The sequence below is a fragment of the Octopus sinensis genome, linkage group LG20 (genome assembly GCF_006345805.1).
Source record: "Octopus sinensis linkage group LG20, ASM634580v1, whole genome shotgun sequence".
NCBI lineage: Eukaryota > Metazoa > Mollusca > Cephalopoda > Octopoda > Octopodidae > Octopus > Octopus sinensis.
This window is the reverse complement of record NC_043016.1, coordinates 10,344,868-10,364,213: the sequence shown is the minus strand read 5'-3', so window position 1 is coordinate 10,364,213 and position 19,346 is coordinate 10,344,868. Positions and strand designations below refer to the sequence as shown.

At 38.2% G+C, this 19,346-nt stretch overlaps 1 protein-coding gene across 1 annotated transcript in view; it reads right to left on the bottom strand.

Annotated features, from left to right (window-relative positions):
• Positions 1-19,346, bottom strand: part of LOC118767230 (neuroendocrine convertase 2-like) — a 48,665-nt gene that overhangs the window by 10,423 nt on the left and 18,896 nt on the right. The window contains exon 3 of the mRNA XM_036511501.1: positions 3,747-3,855. Coding sequence (XP_036367394.1) covers positions 3,747-3,855 — 109 coding nt within the window. The remainder of the gene's footprint in view (positions 1-3,746; positions 3,856-19,346) is intronic.

The window sequence follows — 19,346 nt, the reverse complement described above, 5'->3', positions numbered from 1 at the left end:
GGTTTAGGACGAATGTTACAGTTATTTAGCCCTAAGGAAACATCATCTCCAGCTGGCTACACGACATGCTATCTGTGTCCTTATATTTTCAAACAAGGGGAAAGTATAAGGACACAGAGAGTGGAGACTATGTTTCCTGGGGCTAAATAACAGTAAGATTCACCCAAAACCAGGATTGCCATGTTATGTTGGCAAATAATCTTGACACATTTTTATTTATTTATTTACTTATTATTATTGTTATTATTATTGTTATTGTAGGTGACAAGCCAACTGAATCATTATCACATTGGGTATAGCTTAGTAGTTAGGGTGTTGCACACGGGATCTAGCAATCGTAGTTTCAGTTCCTATTCTGGGTGGTACATTTACATAATTGTGTACTTTAAAGCAGTTTTCCTTTGCCTTAGTGGCTGTGGTGAATGAGGTAGTTTGGTGGACAAGGCTGAAAGGAATGAGAACAGAGACATTCTTCTATGATAAAGCCCTTATTGACTTTTTCAAGTTTCACTTGAAAATGGGAGTAAGTTGGAAGGGAGACACTGTCCTCGAGTGAGTTTACTGAAAGGTGGGTGAAAGTTGCAAAAAAGGGCAAGATGGGATGGTACCACTCTAAGTGTAGACTTATGAGTTGGAGGAAAGGAATTGGAGAGGGCACTTGCTCTTGGTGTTCAGGGAGATCTTGAATGATGGGTTCCTCAATTATCCCTAGAGATCTTCTTGTATCTCCTTGTGCCTGTAGTAGAAAGAAAGGGTACACCAGGCACATGCATCACAACCATATGTGCGCGACATGGTGATCTCATATCAAGATAAACAGCACATGACCTTGCTGGTGGGGCCCAGTTAGAATATTCTTCAGGTTGAGAAGCCCATCTTGCTCAAAAGGTCTCTGATTAAGGGCTCTTTCAAGCTGTTTTAAACACCCATATTTCAAACCCCAAAGAATTCCTCTCAACCCATTGCTATGATGCTCCCCCACTACTTCTGCTCGTGATGAGAGATGCACATATCGTCAGCCACTAAGGGACATGCTCAACTGGTTAAGGTCAAACAACTGACAAGCAAATCTGTGGTATTGAGCAGAATATTTGCTGTAGCCCATCTTTTATACCAAGACAAAACAATGTACATGATAACACTTCCAATCAGTTAAGATCAGAAGCCATGAGAGCCACTGCCTATTATTATTCATCATCATCGTTTAACGTCCATTCTCCATGCTAGCATGGGTTGGACAGTTCGACTGGGGATTTGGGAAGCCAGAAGGCTGCACCAGGCTCCAGTCTGATCTGGCAGTGTTTCTACAGCTGGATGCCCTTCCTAACGCCAACCACTCCATTATTATTATTATTATTTTGTAATATTACTTAAACATATCTGTCTGTCATAAAAATATGTCAGTGAACTTAGTTATTTAAAATGAAAATTGGGCTGGTATCATATATAAACTTTTCTTTTTATTGTCAATGAGTGAATTAAAAATGCATTTATATTTCTTCCATCATTCATATAAAACCGAAACTTGCAACATAAAAAAAAATGTAAAACAAAAATTTCCAGAAAAATCTTCAACATAATAGAAACAGTTATGATGTCGAAAATAACATTTTCAGACAAAAACACATTATCAGAGAGTATTTTTATGTATTTATTTTCCTTCCTTCCATACAGTTTCAGAATGATTTGTTCAGTTTTGGAGAAGATCAAGATAATAAAAGAAGACCGATAATAACAATGCCTAAAACTCAGAAGAGATAATACACACACACACACACACACACAAACTAATCAAATTATTTTTAACCATTACCAAATTTCTATTATAAATCGTTACGCAGAAATATGATAACAAATCTTTCATTTGTTAATATTTAACCCATTTTTTTTTACTAAATTTCTCTTGAAATAAAATTTCCATCGTTTCATTTAATTTTGAAAAGAGTGAAGAATTTTTGTAAAAGATCATCATTATTGTTGTTAGACTGGAATATGAATTTATATGAAATTTTGATGGAAGGTTTTGAATTAAATCATTTTAAAAGAAGGAATTTTTGTCATAGAAATACGACCATAAAACATGTAAATTAGGACAAGAAACAAGTTTTCATAAATAGTCACTTTAAATCAGAAACAAATAAATAAACAACAGTGTATCAAACAAACAATTAAGAATAAAAAAAACAAACTTACCATCATTACTTCATGTATGAAACATTTAGCCAAATAGGGACAAAACATACATGTTTTAATAAATATTGCTTATATATATATATATATATATGACTCCAGGTAATACGAAAGCAAAATCTGGTGTTGAAGTCCATCACCAGTTAATTACAAAAGTTGACTGATGATGGAATTCAACTTGAGGTTTTGCCTTTGGGTTACCAGCAGTTCAATGCCAATCACAAAAGCATTTGTTACTTTGCCACATTTGTAACAGCAGAGAGCTTAAGAAGCATTTTGCCTGGATTACTAATTCCTTACTAATAACTATATATATATATTTATATATATATATACATATGAAAGAAGGTTTGAAAATTCAATTTTAAAGACGTTTATTCACTTGACTGGTTTCACTTTTTTAGAAAAAGATTGTCAAAAGTAAAATGTAAAAGCTTTGTTGTGTTAAGTAAAGCATATACAAAGCTTTACACTACTTTTGACAATCTTTTTCTAAAAAAGTGAAACCGGTCAAGTGAATAAACATCTTTTAAAATTGCATTTTCAAACCTTCTTTCATATATATTTCCACTCGTGCTGTACCTTACAACCTCAATTTGTTATATATATATATATGTATGTATATTCAAGAAAAGGAATAAGATGAAAAAAGAATATGTTTAAATCGTCATGGCAAAAATTGTGTAATCACCAACCATACTTTCTCACTCACTATATATATATATATATATATACACGCAAGAAGTGAGGCGAAAGTTGAAGCTTGGGAGCAAATGATACAAGATGAATCAGTTTGGAAACAAATGATCTACAATAGATGCGAAGCATTTGAAGCTCAAAGAAATTGAACAATCTATCTGGAAATGAGCACTTCGTAGACAGGACTTAGCTACAATCCCAGACACTTTTCTGCTCAAAAATATTTGTAAGGTCTGTTTTTCAAGGGTTGTTGGTCAAGAGCAGGACTTACTAATCATATAAGATCTCATGGCAGTATTTATTAATTGAAGAGATGGCCTTCTTCTGTAAAGAAGTATCAATCACCATATATATATATATATACATTTATACAAGAAGTGAGGCGAGAGAGTTGGTGTTTATTCCATTAGTTGACAGTTGTTTTGTGATCTGAATAAGTTACAAAGTGACACTACATCATATGTCACACATACATAAATGAATTTACATATAAATATATAAATATTTTACCAATAAATATAACTGTGCTGTAACATAATGAACAAACTACACTTCAGAATATTTCATGGCAGGTTAAAATACCTGACTCTTCATATATATATATATATATATATATGTATATATATACATACATGAAGAGTTTTTCTTACTATGAATTTGGATAGAAACCATAGAATTCTAATACTGTTTATAAAATACTTTGTTCATTTAATGTAAAAATTATTAGAGCAATGGTAAACCCTGAAGTTGATATGCAATTCATTCTCATAAAAAATTTCAACAGCAAAGAAAAGGAAAACAAAACAAAAAGAAATCATATAGGTAAGAATATTTTCAAATAGAAACAGATCTCTTACCATCATCCATAATTGCTGTTGTTATGTTTTTTCCAGTAAAACCTTTCGACCAAGCCATATTCACATTCAAATCAAGTCCTTCGATTCCACCAGATTGACCATTATTTTTCTGAAAAGAAAAAAAAATTATATTTATAATTTGGATGTTGTGCCCAGAGACCATGCATATGATCCTCCTCCTCATCATCATCATTATCATCATCATAATTTCGATAGCAATATTTTCCTTTTATGGCAAAATATGCACCTAATTCAATAAAATTATGGAGGTCCCTCTGATCACTATGCATAAAATGCAAAATATTTTACTTTTTTGTAGATTAGGTAGGCCCCTACTTTTCAATTTCAGTATTAAAGCTATGCATAGTACTGCTGTGTACATTCGTATAACACTGTTTTCTTTACACGCTATAAAGGCAGAAGTAAATCTGCCTTCAACTCAGTCGCGTGCCTGTATTTTGTGTGTCTTACTACAGAAAGGTGCCTACCCTGAGTAATTACTGATGGCATGTGCCTGATACAAGCACACACATAATGAAACTTTTTCAGTTTCTGTCCACTAAATCAACTCACAAGTTTTTGATCATCTCAGGGCTACAGTCAAAGACACTTGCTCAAGGTACCATGCAGTGGGACTAAACCCAGAACCACTTCCACAGCTGTGTCTACATACTGAAAAATTACTGAAAAATGGTAAATTTACCTTGACGTTTATCTTTCTTTCTCTGATTTATTGTTTACATTTAAGATCAATAACATTTTTAATAAATTAGAACACATATTTTTGTTCAAATATCTCATGTAATTTAACGAATGAAAAATTATCAGCAAATACCAATTCCCCTGCCATCACCACCACCACCATCACAACCACCGCCAACACCACCAAAACTTCCACCAAGACCTCCAACACCACCAAGATCACCACCATCTCTACCAGTTTGAGTATTTTCAATGTTTTTCTTAGAAGATTTATTAAAAGTTCCATGGAGACTCAGAAAAATAATTAATATTGGAAAAGAGAAAATGCTTTGCTTTTTTTTTCTACTTTTACAATTATCTTTTTGTTATTATGTAAAAGACACTGAAGAAACACAATGGAATGTTTTAAAGAACATAACAGGTTACTACGCCGGGCTACTGGCATCTTAATCACGAGTTCAAACCCTATGCACATGTATGCATATTTTGCTGCACAGGTGATTTGTTTCCAGTGATCAAACGTTTGTGCTGTATGTTTCCTCACTCCCTACATCAAAGCAACATTAACCAGACAGATGCACAAGTGTGCAACACATCAGCTGTCAAAGTGGTCACAGAGCAACATGAAGTGAAGTGTTTTGCTTAAGAACATGATGCACCACCCAGTCTGGGAATCGAAATCCTTATCTCATCATTGTAAGTGTAACACCCTAACCACTAGGCAACGAATCTTCATATGTGATGCATATGTGCATGTTTTTGTATATGTATGTCCATAAATATATATGTGTGCGTGTGTGTATATGTACATATATATATATATATATATATTATATATATATATATATACACAGTTGAAATTTATAGAAAAAAAAACAACTGATGAAACAACAAGCAAGTGTATTAGTTTGATGCTTGGGAAAAATGTAAAACTAAACTCTTTTATATTTCGAGCCTATGCTCTTCAACAGAAAGTAATGAAGAAATAAACAGAGAGAGAATGAAAAAAATGTGTAGAGTTCAACGGTCAAACACACACATATATGTGTATGCCTTGCAAGGACTTGGTGACCCTGTCAGTGCAGGTGCCACTTAAAGCCATCCAATCCACAGTGTAAAGTAGTTGGTGTTTGGAGGGACATCCAGCTGTAAAAACCTTGCCAAAACTGACCTCACCTATGCTTGTGTCATGTATAAGACACTAAGTCCATTCTGCTGAGTGGTTGGTGTTAGGAAGGGCATCCAGCTGTAAAAATCCTGCCAAAACAGTCACAGAAGTCTGGTGCAGGCTTCTGTTTTGCCGGCTCTTGTCAAACCATCCCAACCATGCCAGCTTTGAAGGCAGATGTTAAACAATGATGATGAGATAATGATGTCACACAAGCATGATTTAAGATTATTTTAATCTATGATTTTGGCAAATTTTTCAATCTAATATATATTTTAGTAGATCAGTATAAAAATATCCAGGCAGAGTAATCTTAGTTTATTTAAGCTGTACATTTAATCCCTGATCACCAATCTTGGTTTATCTAAGCAGAACATTTAAACACTTTTAACAAGACAGGTAAGATCTATTTCGACAAGCATGTTACTATAGACTTTAATGGTTCCAGAGACACAGTTTTTGTGGATAGAATCAAAAGGACCTACACAGATGTCAATACAAACAACATGCTACAACAACCCCACACACACATACTGCTCCACATACATAAATACCCCCTACATACACTGCCTCACAAACATTTCCTCCACCAAGACACGTTACGACAACTTGCAGTGATCGCCATGTCCATTGGCCTGAGAGGCTTTGTGAAACTATTTGTATATGAACTAGCCCTTAGTGTCTGTTATTGTCTTATATTTTCTTTTTTGCAGGCTTGTTTTCTTCTTAATATATTCATGTGGTTTTCTTTTTCCATTTGCTGTAAATGTGTGTCTTAGATAATAAGGCACCAAAAGAGAATGACTCTCCCCAGAAACAACAAAATATGACTCAACATATGAACTCACATAAAGAATCTTTCAAACCAAATCCGAAAACGAAATATATATATATATATATCATTCTGTCTTATATATACATATATTTTCATATATATATAATTATATATATGGTGGTGGTGGTGGTGGTGGTGGTGTGTGTGTAAAACATTTTATGCACTTGTAGCAATGCTTATAATGAGGGACAGGATGACCATTCAAGATCAGAATCAGAGAATGCTGGTAGGCTTTGAACAGAGATAAATCAACAAAGTCAGGAATAACAGAACATTTATGGCATGATAAATGGAAGCTATGTGTCACTAGAGGACGAATTTTCCATTACAGACAAAGAATCACAGCAGCACCAATGGATTCAAGAATGAGATAGAGCAGTATATATTCATATATCAATGGAGAACTCTTCCAGTAAATCTACCAGTGATTCCTGACCATTGTGAAAATCATGTCACTAGAGGATAAATTTTCTATTATAGATAAAGAACCACAAAGAAAGCCTATGGAATATAAAAGAAAAAAATAACAAATAGCGCTAACCAACAATCCATGCAGCAAACTTAGCACTGAGTTCCAAGTATTATGACTATCATTACTGAAAATGACTGTCAATATCACTTGAATAAATCTATATTTTTGCTAGGAGTGGCTGTGTGGTAAGTAGCTTGTTTACCAACCACATGGTTTCAGGTTCAGTCCCACTGCGTGGCACCTTGGGCAAGTGTTTTCTAATATAGCCTCGGGCCGACCAAAGCCTTGTGAGTGGATTTGATAGACAGAAACTGAAAGAATCCCATCGTGTATATGTATATCATCAACATCATCGTTTAACGTCCGTTTTCCATGCTAGCATGGGTTGGACAGTTCAACTGGGGTCTGGGAAGCCAGAAGGCTGCACCAGGCCCAGTCTGATCTGGCAGTGTTTCTACAGCTGGATGCCCTTCCTAACGCCAACCACTCCGTGAGTGTAGTGGGTGTTTTTTACGTGCCAGATGAGGCTGGCAAACGGCCACGATTGGGTGGTGCTTTTTACATGCCACCAGCATGGAGGCCAGATGAGGCTGGTATATATATATATATATATATATATGATTGTGTGTGTGTGTGTGTTTGCTCCCCCCAACATCGCTTGCCAACCGATGCTGGTGTGTTTACGTCCCTGTAACTTAACAGTTCAGCAATAGAGACCGATAGAATAAGTACTAGGCTTACAAAGAATAAGTTCTGGGATCGATTTGCTCGAATATAAAGGCAGTGCTCCAGCATGGCCACAGTTAAATGACTGAAACAAGTAAAAGAGTACGTCTGTGACATAACGAATCAACACACAGCTTTTTGTAGCATCAAGGACTGCCGCCATGTTGCATTTGCTAAGAGTCTGTAATAGACAAAACACATTTTCATTTCTTTCCCAAGCATGTAATTCACTGCTCAACCTTGAAATCGAACTCATGAACTCATGTTTTTCAGCTCAATAGCCCTTTTTCATCATTACCGTTGTCATCATTTAATGTCCATTTTCCATACTGGTAATTTCATCAACAGGAAATTTTCCATATTTTCTTTTTATAAATTTTTATTTCTGACTAGTTCAAATAAATCAAAATCATTTTTATTCTTTCATCTTTTACTTGTTTCAGTCACTGGACTGTGGCCAAGCTGGATCACTGGCTTGAAGAGGTTTTAGTCAAATAAATTGGTCCAAGTGCTCATTTTTAAAGCTTGGTACTTATTCTTACTATGACCAGCCATTTTTTTTATCCAGTGTATACTTCTTTTCTAAAAGTAGCAGTATCTTATTTGAGGGAGATTTTCTTCCTAATTTTAGCATGTTGACTGACCCTAGAGGAACCTTTGTTGGGTCAAGTGCTTTGAGTTTAATATGTTGATATGTGTAAATAGGAGAATTTGTGAATATAAGTAGGATAGTAACTTCATTTTTGTATCCAGTTTGTAAGATTCTTTATGTAAATTTGTGTGTTGAAACAAATCTTGTTGTGTCTAGGGAGAGTCGTTTTCACCAATATAATTAACACATGTACTAGTTCAGTTCCACTCCTTTATTATTAGTCAACTGGTTAACCCTTTCATTAACATATTTCTGTTGAGATGTTCCGTGTTTCTTTCAATTAATTTTAAATATAAAGAATTAAGTAAAATAACTTAATTATCATTAAGCTGGTGTTAGGAACATAAATTGTGACTAAGGTTTGGTGAAAGATTTTAATTCAAAACTTATGAAAACAAGACATTTGTACTCAGAGTCAGAGCCAGTTTCAGGCAGGTTGGTAACTATAGAGAAAGGGTTAAGAATTGTTTCTCTTATATATTTTAACTATTTTGTTACCATAATTCTGTATACACACATATATATATGTGTGTATGTGTTTGTGTGTCGGTGTTTGTCCCCCTAGCATTGCTTGACAACCGATGCTGGTGTGTTTACGTCCCCGTCACTTAGCGGTTCGGCAAAAGAGACCGATAGAATAAGTACTGGGCTTACAAAGAATTAGTCCTGGGGTCGATTTGCTCGACTAAAGGCGGTGCTCCAGCATGGCCGCAGTCAAATGACTGAAACAAGTAAAAGAGTGAAAAGAGTAAGAGTAATGCCTTTTCATAGTAAATACACCAAGGAAGATTTTGAAACTAAGGGATTCTTTGTTAGTGTCATAAATGGACATTCGGTTCATGAAATCAATATGGAATGATGCTGAATATTCCACAGAAATGTGTGCTCCTCTTGATATAGATTTTTGGTAGACTCAGAGGAACCCAAAATGACAAGGTTGGATCTTGGAATTGCAGGTACAATTCAGAGTAAAATAGAGAGTGAGAGGGAATGAGACAGACAGACAGACAGACAGACAATGAGTTAGTTAGCTAGACGGATGGATGGACAGACAGACAGATACGTACATACATAGAGATGGATAGATAGATACATACTTACATACATAAAGATAGATAGATAGATATACGGATGGATGGATAGATAGATAGATAGATTGATAGGTAGATAGATAGATAGATAGATAGATAGATAGATAGGTAGGTAGATAGATTGATAGGTAGATAGATAGGTAGGTAGGTAGGTATGATGATAGATAGATAGATAGATAGATAGATAGATAGATAGATAGATAGATAGATAGATAGATGATAGATAGATAGATAGATAGATAGATAGATAGATAGATAGATAGAAGATAGATAGATAGATAGATAGATAGATAGATAGATAGATAGAAGATAGATAGATAGATAGATAGATAGATAGATAGATAGCTAGATTAGATAGATAGATAGATAGATAGATAGATAGATAGATAGATAGATAGATCGATCGATAGATAGAAGATAAGCGAAGATAGATAGATGATAGAAGATAGATTAGATAGATAGATAGATAGATAGATAGATGAGAAGATAGATAGAAGATAGATAGATAGATAGATAGATAGATAGATAGATAGATAGAGAGATAGATAGATAGATAGATAAAGAGTAGATAGATAGATAGTAGATAGATAGATGATAGATAGATAGATAGAGAGATAGATAGATAGTAGATAGATAGATAGATAGATAGATAGATGATAGATAGAAGATAGATAGATAGATAGATAGATAGATGATAGATAGATAGATAGAATAGATAGATAGATAGTAGATGATAGATAGATAGATAGATAGATAGATAGATAGATAGATAGATAGATAGATAGATAGATAGATAGATAGATAGATAGGTAGATGATAGTAGGAGATAGATAAATAGATATGTTTCTTTATTAGCCACACAGGGCTGCACACAGATAGAACAAATTACAAGGTAGAGCTTTCTTTTGAAGGTATTAAAAAAAAAAAAAAAAAAAAAAAAAGGAAGGGGGAGGTTCGATCAAAAGGGATCGTAAAAGGAGAGAAAGAGGACAAAAAATAAGGGGGGTTAAAAAAAAAAAAAAAAAAAAGGGGGGGGAGAGGAAAAAAAAATGATCAATAGGGATCGTTATCACAGAAATGTCAATATGAAGTGTAAAGGGGAGGACAGGTGAGGTTTACCCGTGGAAAGAAAAGCCTGCGGAAAAGACCACGGTAACCTCGGTCAATGAAGTCACATTTTATATTTCTTTTTTTTTTTTTTTTTTTTTTTTGCAAATAAGCAACTCTCTGTTTTCGATTCTGGGTTCATAGGACTATGCTCAAGGTGGCTTCGTCATTCATACGTGCCATTCTTGCTACATTCACCCATCTTTTTTAAAACATTCGCTAGACAAAACTTGCCTCTCTACTCTCACTTTCCTTTTCAAGTGGTACTTGAAGAAGTTGATGAGAGATTGACCAGAGAGGAAAGTGTTTGTCTCCAATCCTTTCAGACGCGTCCACCAGATACATTCTTTCGCCATAGCCACAAGGATGATGAAAATAGCTCTTCCTTCCCGTTTGAAGGAAGGAGGCGTGACAATATTGACGATAGACTCAGCTGATAAACCGACTCGTCCCACACGTGACAGCAGTTGTTCGACATAAGCCCACAGGTCGGAAATTGTTGGACACTGAACGAGTGCGTGCAGAACGGTTTCGTCGCTCTGACCGCATCTCGGGCAGGTCGGCCCCGTGTTTTCTCGAGCCGTGTCTGTAGAGCTTATCCCGAACGGGTAGCGCTTCTCGGTAGCACTGCCAGGCCAGGGATCTCTGGAAGTTGTCCATGGGCCCTGGCCCGAAAGTCGTCCCGAACAGGCGGGTCAGGTACTCCTCGTCGACGTCCAGGTTCGCCCCGAGCTCGTCGTCGTACCTCCCCTCCACTAAACCCCTATAGAATGCTTTGGTTGTGTTGAAGTCACTTAAGGTCGACCCAGGACGGCAGAGTTGCTTGAGAGCAACGCGACACTCGCGGTGCCATTCGCCCTTCCTCGGCCTTTTTGATCCACGACTGCAGTTCGGTCATGGAGACGAGCTGCGGGAAAGCGTGCCTCACAAACGGCGACCACACCTGTTCACCGTCGTCTACATAGAGCCAGAGATGTCGCAGTCTCAGCGCGGTGTCTGCGCATCATCAACCACGGCATGCCCAGCCCTCCTTTAAACGGGTGTTGACAGCAAATGGATCGCCTGACCATCGGGACGCATCCTTTCCACAAGAAGCGAAAGAGGATGCGTTGTAGTTTGGTGATGGTAGGGTCGGGACAAGGTACGACGGTCAGGCGGTAGTAGATGACGGACGCGATGTACGTGTTCGCCACCTCCGCTCGACCTTTTAGGGACAGTTTCCTCTCGGCCCATTGCCGGGCGAGAGTGACCACCCTACTCGTTATCTCGTTCCAGTTCTTCTCCACTTGGAGGTCCGGACCAAACAGACCCCGAGCAACTCAACCGGGCCGTCGGTCCAGCGTCCCACGACGGAGCGCTGGTGGACGGCATGGGCTTGCTTCTCCAGGTGCCTAGTCGCAAGCCCACTGACTTTTCCCGGTTGATTTTCGCTCCTGTCACCGCTTCGTAGTTTTTCAGTGTCTCGCCGACCAGCTCGATGTGCTCGTGGCTAGACACTATGACGGTGACGTCGTCCGCGTATGCAGACACGCTCGTCCCGCATCCCAATTCTCGCGGGATGCCCCTTAGAGTCGCCAGCTTCCGCAGTAGTGGCTCAAGAGTCAATACGTATAGAAGCGCCGAGAGGGGGCATCCCTGACGGACCGAACGTGCAATGTCGAAAGGTCTCGATAGATGTCCATTTACGCGAATTACCGAACGGATGCCTCTGTACAAGGCAGCTATCCAGCCGCGGAAGACGGGACCGAAACCAGCCGCTCTCAGGACTGCCTCCAAGTATCGATGGTCTACCCTATCAAAGGCTTTTGATTGATCCAAGTTGATCAGGGCCCCACCCATGCCAGGTTCGTTAACTACCCTGTCTATGATGTAGCGCATCAGATGGAGGTTGTCATGGATGGTCCGGCCTGGCACGGCGCATGTTTGCGCCTTGTCGACCAGTTTCTCGATGACAAGCGCCAACCTCTTGGCTAGCACCTTTTCAAGTCTGCATTAAGCAGAGTGATGGGCCTAAAGTTATCTATTACATTTCCCTTGTTTAGATCTTTCTTCAGCAGTGTTACGGCTCCTCGGCTCACAAAACCAGGAATGCTCCCGTTTTGCTGCCAGTTGCAGTACACCGCCGCCAAGAGATCTCCAAACAAGTCTGGCATACAATTGTAAAGCTCGTAGGGTAGACCATCCAAACCCGGTGATTTGTCCCTCGAGCATTCTGCCATCGCTTCCCGCATCCGCCGCCGTGATGGCACCTTCGCAGCACCCTGCCTTTCTTGTCGAGAGTCGTGGTAGGCTATGTAGGTAGGCACTGAAGTCCACCCTACGTTCTTGCCCTCCACTCGTTCCGAACAGTCGGGCAAAATGCTGCTGAAAGGCCTCACACATTTTACTTGGCTCGAGCAATTCGCGCCCCTGTTCATCTACCAGTGACCGAATGGTGGCTTTGTTGCCCTGTTGCGCCTCTGCCACCCGGGCCTCTCTCGCGGCTCCAACACCTTCGTTCCTTAGAGCACGCATCCTAGCTCTGACAGCACATCCTTCGTGTTTGGCGTTGAAGTGTTGGTCGAGGGCCAACCTCGCCGCCAAAACGTCGGATGCGATGCCGCTTCTAATTGCCTCTTCTAGCTTCTTAACTAGCTCACCCTCTACTCTATTTCTATCTATGGCTAGTGCTTTGCTGTACCTAATCGCTTCTGCTTTTACTGCTCTCTTGAGGGCAAACCACCATTTGTTGTTGATGATGGCTCCCGTCAAAGCCCTCTTTACTAGTGTGCTAATCCGGTCTCTGAAAACTTGTCTCGATGGGAAAGACGCGTTTAGTTTCCAGTATCCGGGACCTGCCTAAGTGTCTTACCTAAGTCTAGCGTACATGTCACAAGTTTGTGATCCGTGTAGCTGACTATGTGGAATTGTGGACATCCTATGCTATCTCTATCTACTGTCCTACACAGTATCCTATCTAGATCGATCTCGACGACCCGATGCGGTTGCTCCATGTCCACGTTGGCGCATTCGGGTGGTCTAGTCGAAACCTGTCAGACAGTTGAAAGCGTCTGAGCAGGTCTCTGAGGCATTTGCATCCCCGTCTATTCCTATCTCTACCCACGTAGTCTACATGCGTGTCCAAGGTAGCATTCCAATCCCCCACTAAGAGTAAAGGACGAGACGTTCCCAAGAAAACTTCTAGACGTTGAAAGAAATCCGCCCGACCTGTTAAGGGCGGTGCGTAAACTGATACGAGCCGAAAAGCGCACCCATTGCTGCCGTCGACATCCAGGACGACCAGTCTACCCTCCGGGTCTACGAATATTGTCCTTACATTGAGATCCAGACTCTTGTGAAAAAGTACCGCGGTGCCACTACCGCCCATTCTCGGCAGACAGGGGGAAAAATAAATGTTGAACTGTCCGCCAAACATGGTCTTTAGGGCCCGCGGATTGTGGAGTCTGGTCTCGCTTATGGCTATGATTTCTAACTTATGTGACTTTATGTCATTTAAGAGGTACCCTTGTTTCCAAGGGGACCCCAAGCCACGCGCATTTACACAACCAATCTTGATCATAGTTCTAATGAATTAGAATACAGAGGGTACTTACTGCTCGAAAGTTTTTGCTTTCTCCTCCGTTGGTTTGTCCTCGAGAAGATCCCAGTACAGTTTCTTTGTGAGATATTTTTGGCATTTACCAACCGCACTGGGGAAAATGCCTTTGAGTGTGTGGTGCAGACTTTTGGAGATGTGTATTATTTTGATGTGGTCTGGTGGGTGTGTATGGGTGGTTGTTTGTTTTTATGTCATCTTCTGTTATGTTTGTTTTTGATTGGATGTATTCCATCAAATTTGTGTTTTTTGGTCTATGGCTGTGAGCATGTTTGCTGTATATGTTTTTGTGGTGTTGGTGTGGCTGTTGTTTGCGTTGGGTTTTGAAATGTCTTCGGGAGATGTATTTCCCCTGCTTTGTTCGTGTTTGCATTTGGTTTGGTTGTGTTTCTGCTCTTTATTTTCCTTCTTTTTGTAGCTATTTGCCATTCCTCACTGGTTTCGTCTTCCGACGAAATTTCTGAGGAATCAGAAGGGGGTAGGGGTATGTTGTGGGCTTCTATGTATGTCTGTGTAAGTGGTTGTGTTGTGTTTTCGTTGTTGTTGGTTGTTGAGTGTTTGTGTGTGTTGAGTGCGGTATAAGGGATGGGGGATCAGTTTGTGTGTGTTTTCTTTGTTTTTCTGTTCCTTTGGTTTTGCTGTTGATGGTAGTGTTGGTATTTTTCCAGGTGTCGAGTGGTTTTTGGTTGATGACGGATTAGCTTGGTGTGCTTCTCTTGTCGTCTTCTGTGTTGATGGTGGTGTGGGTAGTAGAGCTTTTTTTCCGGAGTGCTTTGGTTGTGGTAGTGGTTGTTGTTGTTGCTCTTGGTGTGCAGTGGTTGGCACGTCTTTTTCAAGTGTGTTTCGCTTCCACACAAATAGCAGCGTGGTCGCCTGCCCTCTACCACTATATAGAGTTTGTAGCCTCCTGGCAGTTCTATAGCGGTGGGTATCTTCTCTCTTGCTGCTTCATCCAATTGAAGCAGGAATTCGATTGATTTGCCCACATAGTCTTTCTCTCCTAGAACCGCGATTTCCAGGATGTTTGTCTCTGACATTGTCTCTGACATTTCAAAGCAGATGGCAGAGACCACCCATTGTGTTTCGACATCAATGGTAGTTTTTTATTTGGACTTTCGTGACCCTTTTGTTTAAATAGACTGGTATCATTACAAGTCGTCCGAATGTAGCTCCAATGTGGAAAACGTTTTGCTAAACTTTCGTTGAGGAAACGTACTTGGACTGTACCAAATTTGTTTCCCCAACTGATATATTCCTTGGAGTCCCATACAGGACGAAGGCATTTATCGATTTTTCCTGCGGTGCATTCTGTTCTTCTTGTTTTTTTGTTTATTACTTTATAAATTATTGTTTTTTTTTGTGTGTTTTCCACGATGTGTTGTGGAATGTGAAGGTGCAATTTGTCTCCTTCTTTGGAGAAGAGTGCCTTTGTGCGGTTTATCTCTTGTGTGGTGAATGTTACAATTGTTCTTTTTGTTTTGTTACGTCCGCAAAATTCGTTTTGAATTTGGCAGTAGAAGTGTTAATTGTGGCAGTGTTAATTGAAGTCATGGTAGTGGTTTGGTGTTGGTGTTGGCGGTATTAGCAGCAGAAGCTTGGATGTAGCATTTGACGTCATAGTAGTGGTGTTGGTGTTGGCGGTGCGGTGTTGTCTTTGGTAGGCGGCTTTGTGCCAATTCGTTGTTGTTGTTGTTGGTGGTGATGGTGGTGGTGCTGGCATTCATGTTTTCGTTTGTATTCATTTTTGAAATCCCTTCTCTGTCCTTTATCATCAACAAGTGGTGTGGGAGGAGTGAGGGGAAATCTAAGTTAATGTCTTTGGTCGCGGTGATGGTGAATGCGACGTTTTAGATTGTTGTTGTTGTTGTGTGGTGGTGGTGGTGGTGGTGACAGCGGTGTTCACGCTGCGATGTTAGCAGCTAGTGGTAGCAATAGTGTTTTGCTACCGTTCTGCATGACTGGCGGGCTAGCCACGTGGTTTCTAGTTGCCATTTTCAAAATGAAAAATGGCTAAAAACCCACGAAAGTTTTGAAAGTTTTTTTGTAATTTCGCCCATACAGGGGCGGAATTCTACGTGAATAATCTCAGGTTTTTTAGTGAATGAATTTGCACAACGATTAAAAAATATTTGACAACAAGGAGTTTTTAAACATGTAAAAGTGGCCAACTTACTTGGAGCCGATATGACTAGCGTCCGTCCATTGTGAAAGGGATGGATAGATAGATAGATAGATAGATAGATAGATAGATAAATAGATAGATAGATAGATAGATAGATAGATAGATAGATAGATAGATAGATAGATAGATAGATAGATAGGTAAATAGATAGAGAAATCAACAGACAGAAAGACAGACAGATAGATAGATAGATAGACAGACAGACGGAGAAAGAGAGAGAAAGAGAGAGAAAAGGAAGAGAATCAATCTTATATAGGACTGATAATTAATATATTGACCTGAAAAGGAGAAAAAAAAAATGTGAAATGTTGAACTCAGCAGATTTGAACTTGGAACTAGAAGGTCTTCTGTCTAATGACCTAATAATGATTCTACCAAATTGCTGCCTTTCTGAAAATAAACTATATAGATATTGCAACAGAAGTTGAAGTCTTCCCTTAGAATTTTTCGTCTAAGATATTATTGATTTTGTGAATGAAACAGTTCCGAGGACAAAAATCGTGATTGCACAGTTAAAGAAGCCTACAAATGGTGGTTATTATGGGGGAAAGGGAGGGGGGGTGAGTGAGTGGAGAGAAAGAAAAAAAAATGGAAATTTTGCTTCAAGTGCTTTTGTCTGAAGTGCTGATTTGATTGACAGACTGAAGAGAAATTCTTGAAATCAATAACAGATTGTCATTTTATTGTTTTGTTTTTCTTTTTCCTTTACTGTTAGAAAATAAGAAGTTGTTGTTGTTTTAAGTGTCTCTAGACTCAAGCGTCTGCATGCTGTTGCTCTCGGTCTTCATATCAATCGTGACCATTCCATCATTCTGTCTAAAAACCTTCTACCATTTTTATAAGACAGTTAAAGGCGGTGCTCCAGCATGGCCGCAGTCAAACGACTGAAACAAGTAAAAGAGAGTTGTATATGATATGAAGGCATTTTTGGCTTAGTGGTTAGGGTGTTCAGCTCACAATTGCAAGGTCATGAGTTCAATTCCCAGCAGTGAATTGTGAATATATATTTATATATATTTAAATGAAGGCGGCGAGCTGGCAGAAACGGTAACACGCCGGGCAAAATGCGAAGCCGTATTTCGTCTGCCGTTACGTTCTGAGTTCAAATTCCGCCGAGGTTGACTTTGCCTTTCATCCTTTCGGGGTCGATAAATTAAGTACCAGTTACGCACTGGGGTCGATGGAATCAACTTAATCCCTTTGTCTGTCCTTGTTTGTCCCCTCTGTGTTTAGCCCCTTGTGGGTAGTAAAGAAATATATATATTTATATTCACTTCTCACACTGCCTCATTATTATGGTTTATATACATCTCATAAAATAATTTCAACCAATCCAGTCTCCTGGATTTTAGCTGCATGGATCTCTGCATTATACATTTCTGTATTGGATTATTATGTGAACTGGTAGCCAAATCCGTTAGCAGAGGCTTTCTCTATAGCCACACAATTCTCTGAATCCATGTCTTATACTATTCATATCTAGTATGCATATATCTATGTATGCATATATATATATATATATATATATATATATATATATATATATATATATATATATCATATATATCTACATACATACACACATATATATATATATACATACACATATATGTATGTATGTGTACATATCTATGTATATATGTACAATGTTACACTTCCATAATGGTAGATCAACAAAAGTATGCCATCTGGGGACATGTGCATAAACATATATACATACATATATACACACATACATACACATATATATACATACAACATATATATATATATAAACACACACATACACACATATATATACATATTATATGTATATATATTATATATATACATATGTATAAACACACACGCATACACAATATACATATATATATATATATAACATATGTATAAACACACAAGCATACACATATATACATATATATATATATATATATAGATATATATATATATATATATATATATATATATATAAACAGATATACATGCATACATGCACATGCATATATATATATATATATACACACACAACTACACACATATTTACATATAAATTATGTATGTGTGTGTATGTGTGAGAGAAAGAGTGATAGAGGAGGGAAAGTGAGAGAGAGAGAATGTTGATACTTGTCATCGATTGTGTAAAGCGATGCTGGATTTGACAATCTTTACTGATATGATGACAAGTTGCTCTCTGCTTTTGAAGACATATATAATATCAAAAAAAAAAAACAAAAAAAAGAAATGCCATATCAAAAAAAAAAACGGTAAGGCGTGGAAAAGAAGAGAATCTAGCTGTAAAATCTGACCATAAAATCAATTCTTAGCCAAGTCATCTCAATGTGCAAGAAACAGAAACAGAGAGTGAACATCATCATCACCATCATCATCATCATCATCAATATTGTTTTAACGTCCATTTTTCTATGCTTGCATGGGTTGGAAGGTATTTGTTAAGGTAGATTTTCTGCAGGTGGATGCCCTTCCTGTCACCAACCTCACCTTTTTTTCAGGCACAGTCATATTTCCCCATAGCCAGACATGGTCACATTGAGGTTTATAAGTTAGTATAGGTATGTGTATAAGTCGTGGGTCTGTGGTTTACGAGTGTGTATTTGTGTGTGAATGTTTAGGTTAGGAGATTGCTATATAGGTTTGTTATAGAGTTTAGCTAAGGGAGATTTTATCGTTATATGTTTTTAGGAGTTTTGGTTTCATGGTTTTTTTAGGGAATTCGTGGTAATTTGTCTATTTTCGATGTTGGTTGTTTTATTATATTGTTTCATTCATAATTTTTGAGTGGTGTTCGTTTTGCCACGTGAATAACCGGGAGGTGGACTAGTGTTGTTTGGAATTGTGAATGGAATAGTGTAGTAGTGAGGTAGGCATAGAGAATGGGATTGGGTTACTGTAAGTTGTTTGTTAGTCTTTTTTACATAAGTTATTTCTATGGTAACGTAATTTTGGTTTGATTTTTTAACGGCTAAGAATTTAATTTAATTTCACTTCATAATTTGACACTGAATTGTAAGTATGTATTTTATTTACCTTTATGTCATATTGTTATTTT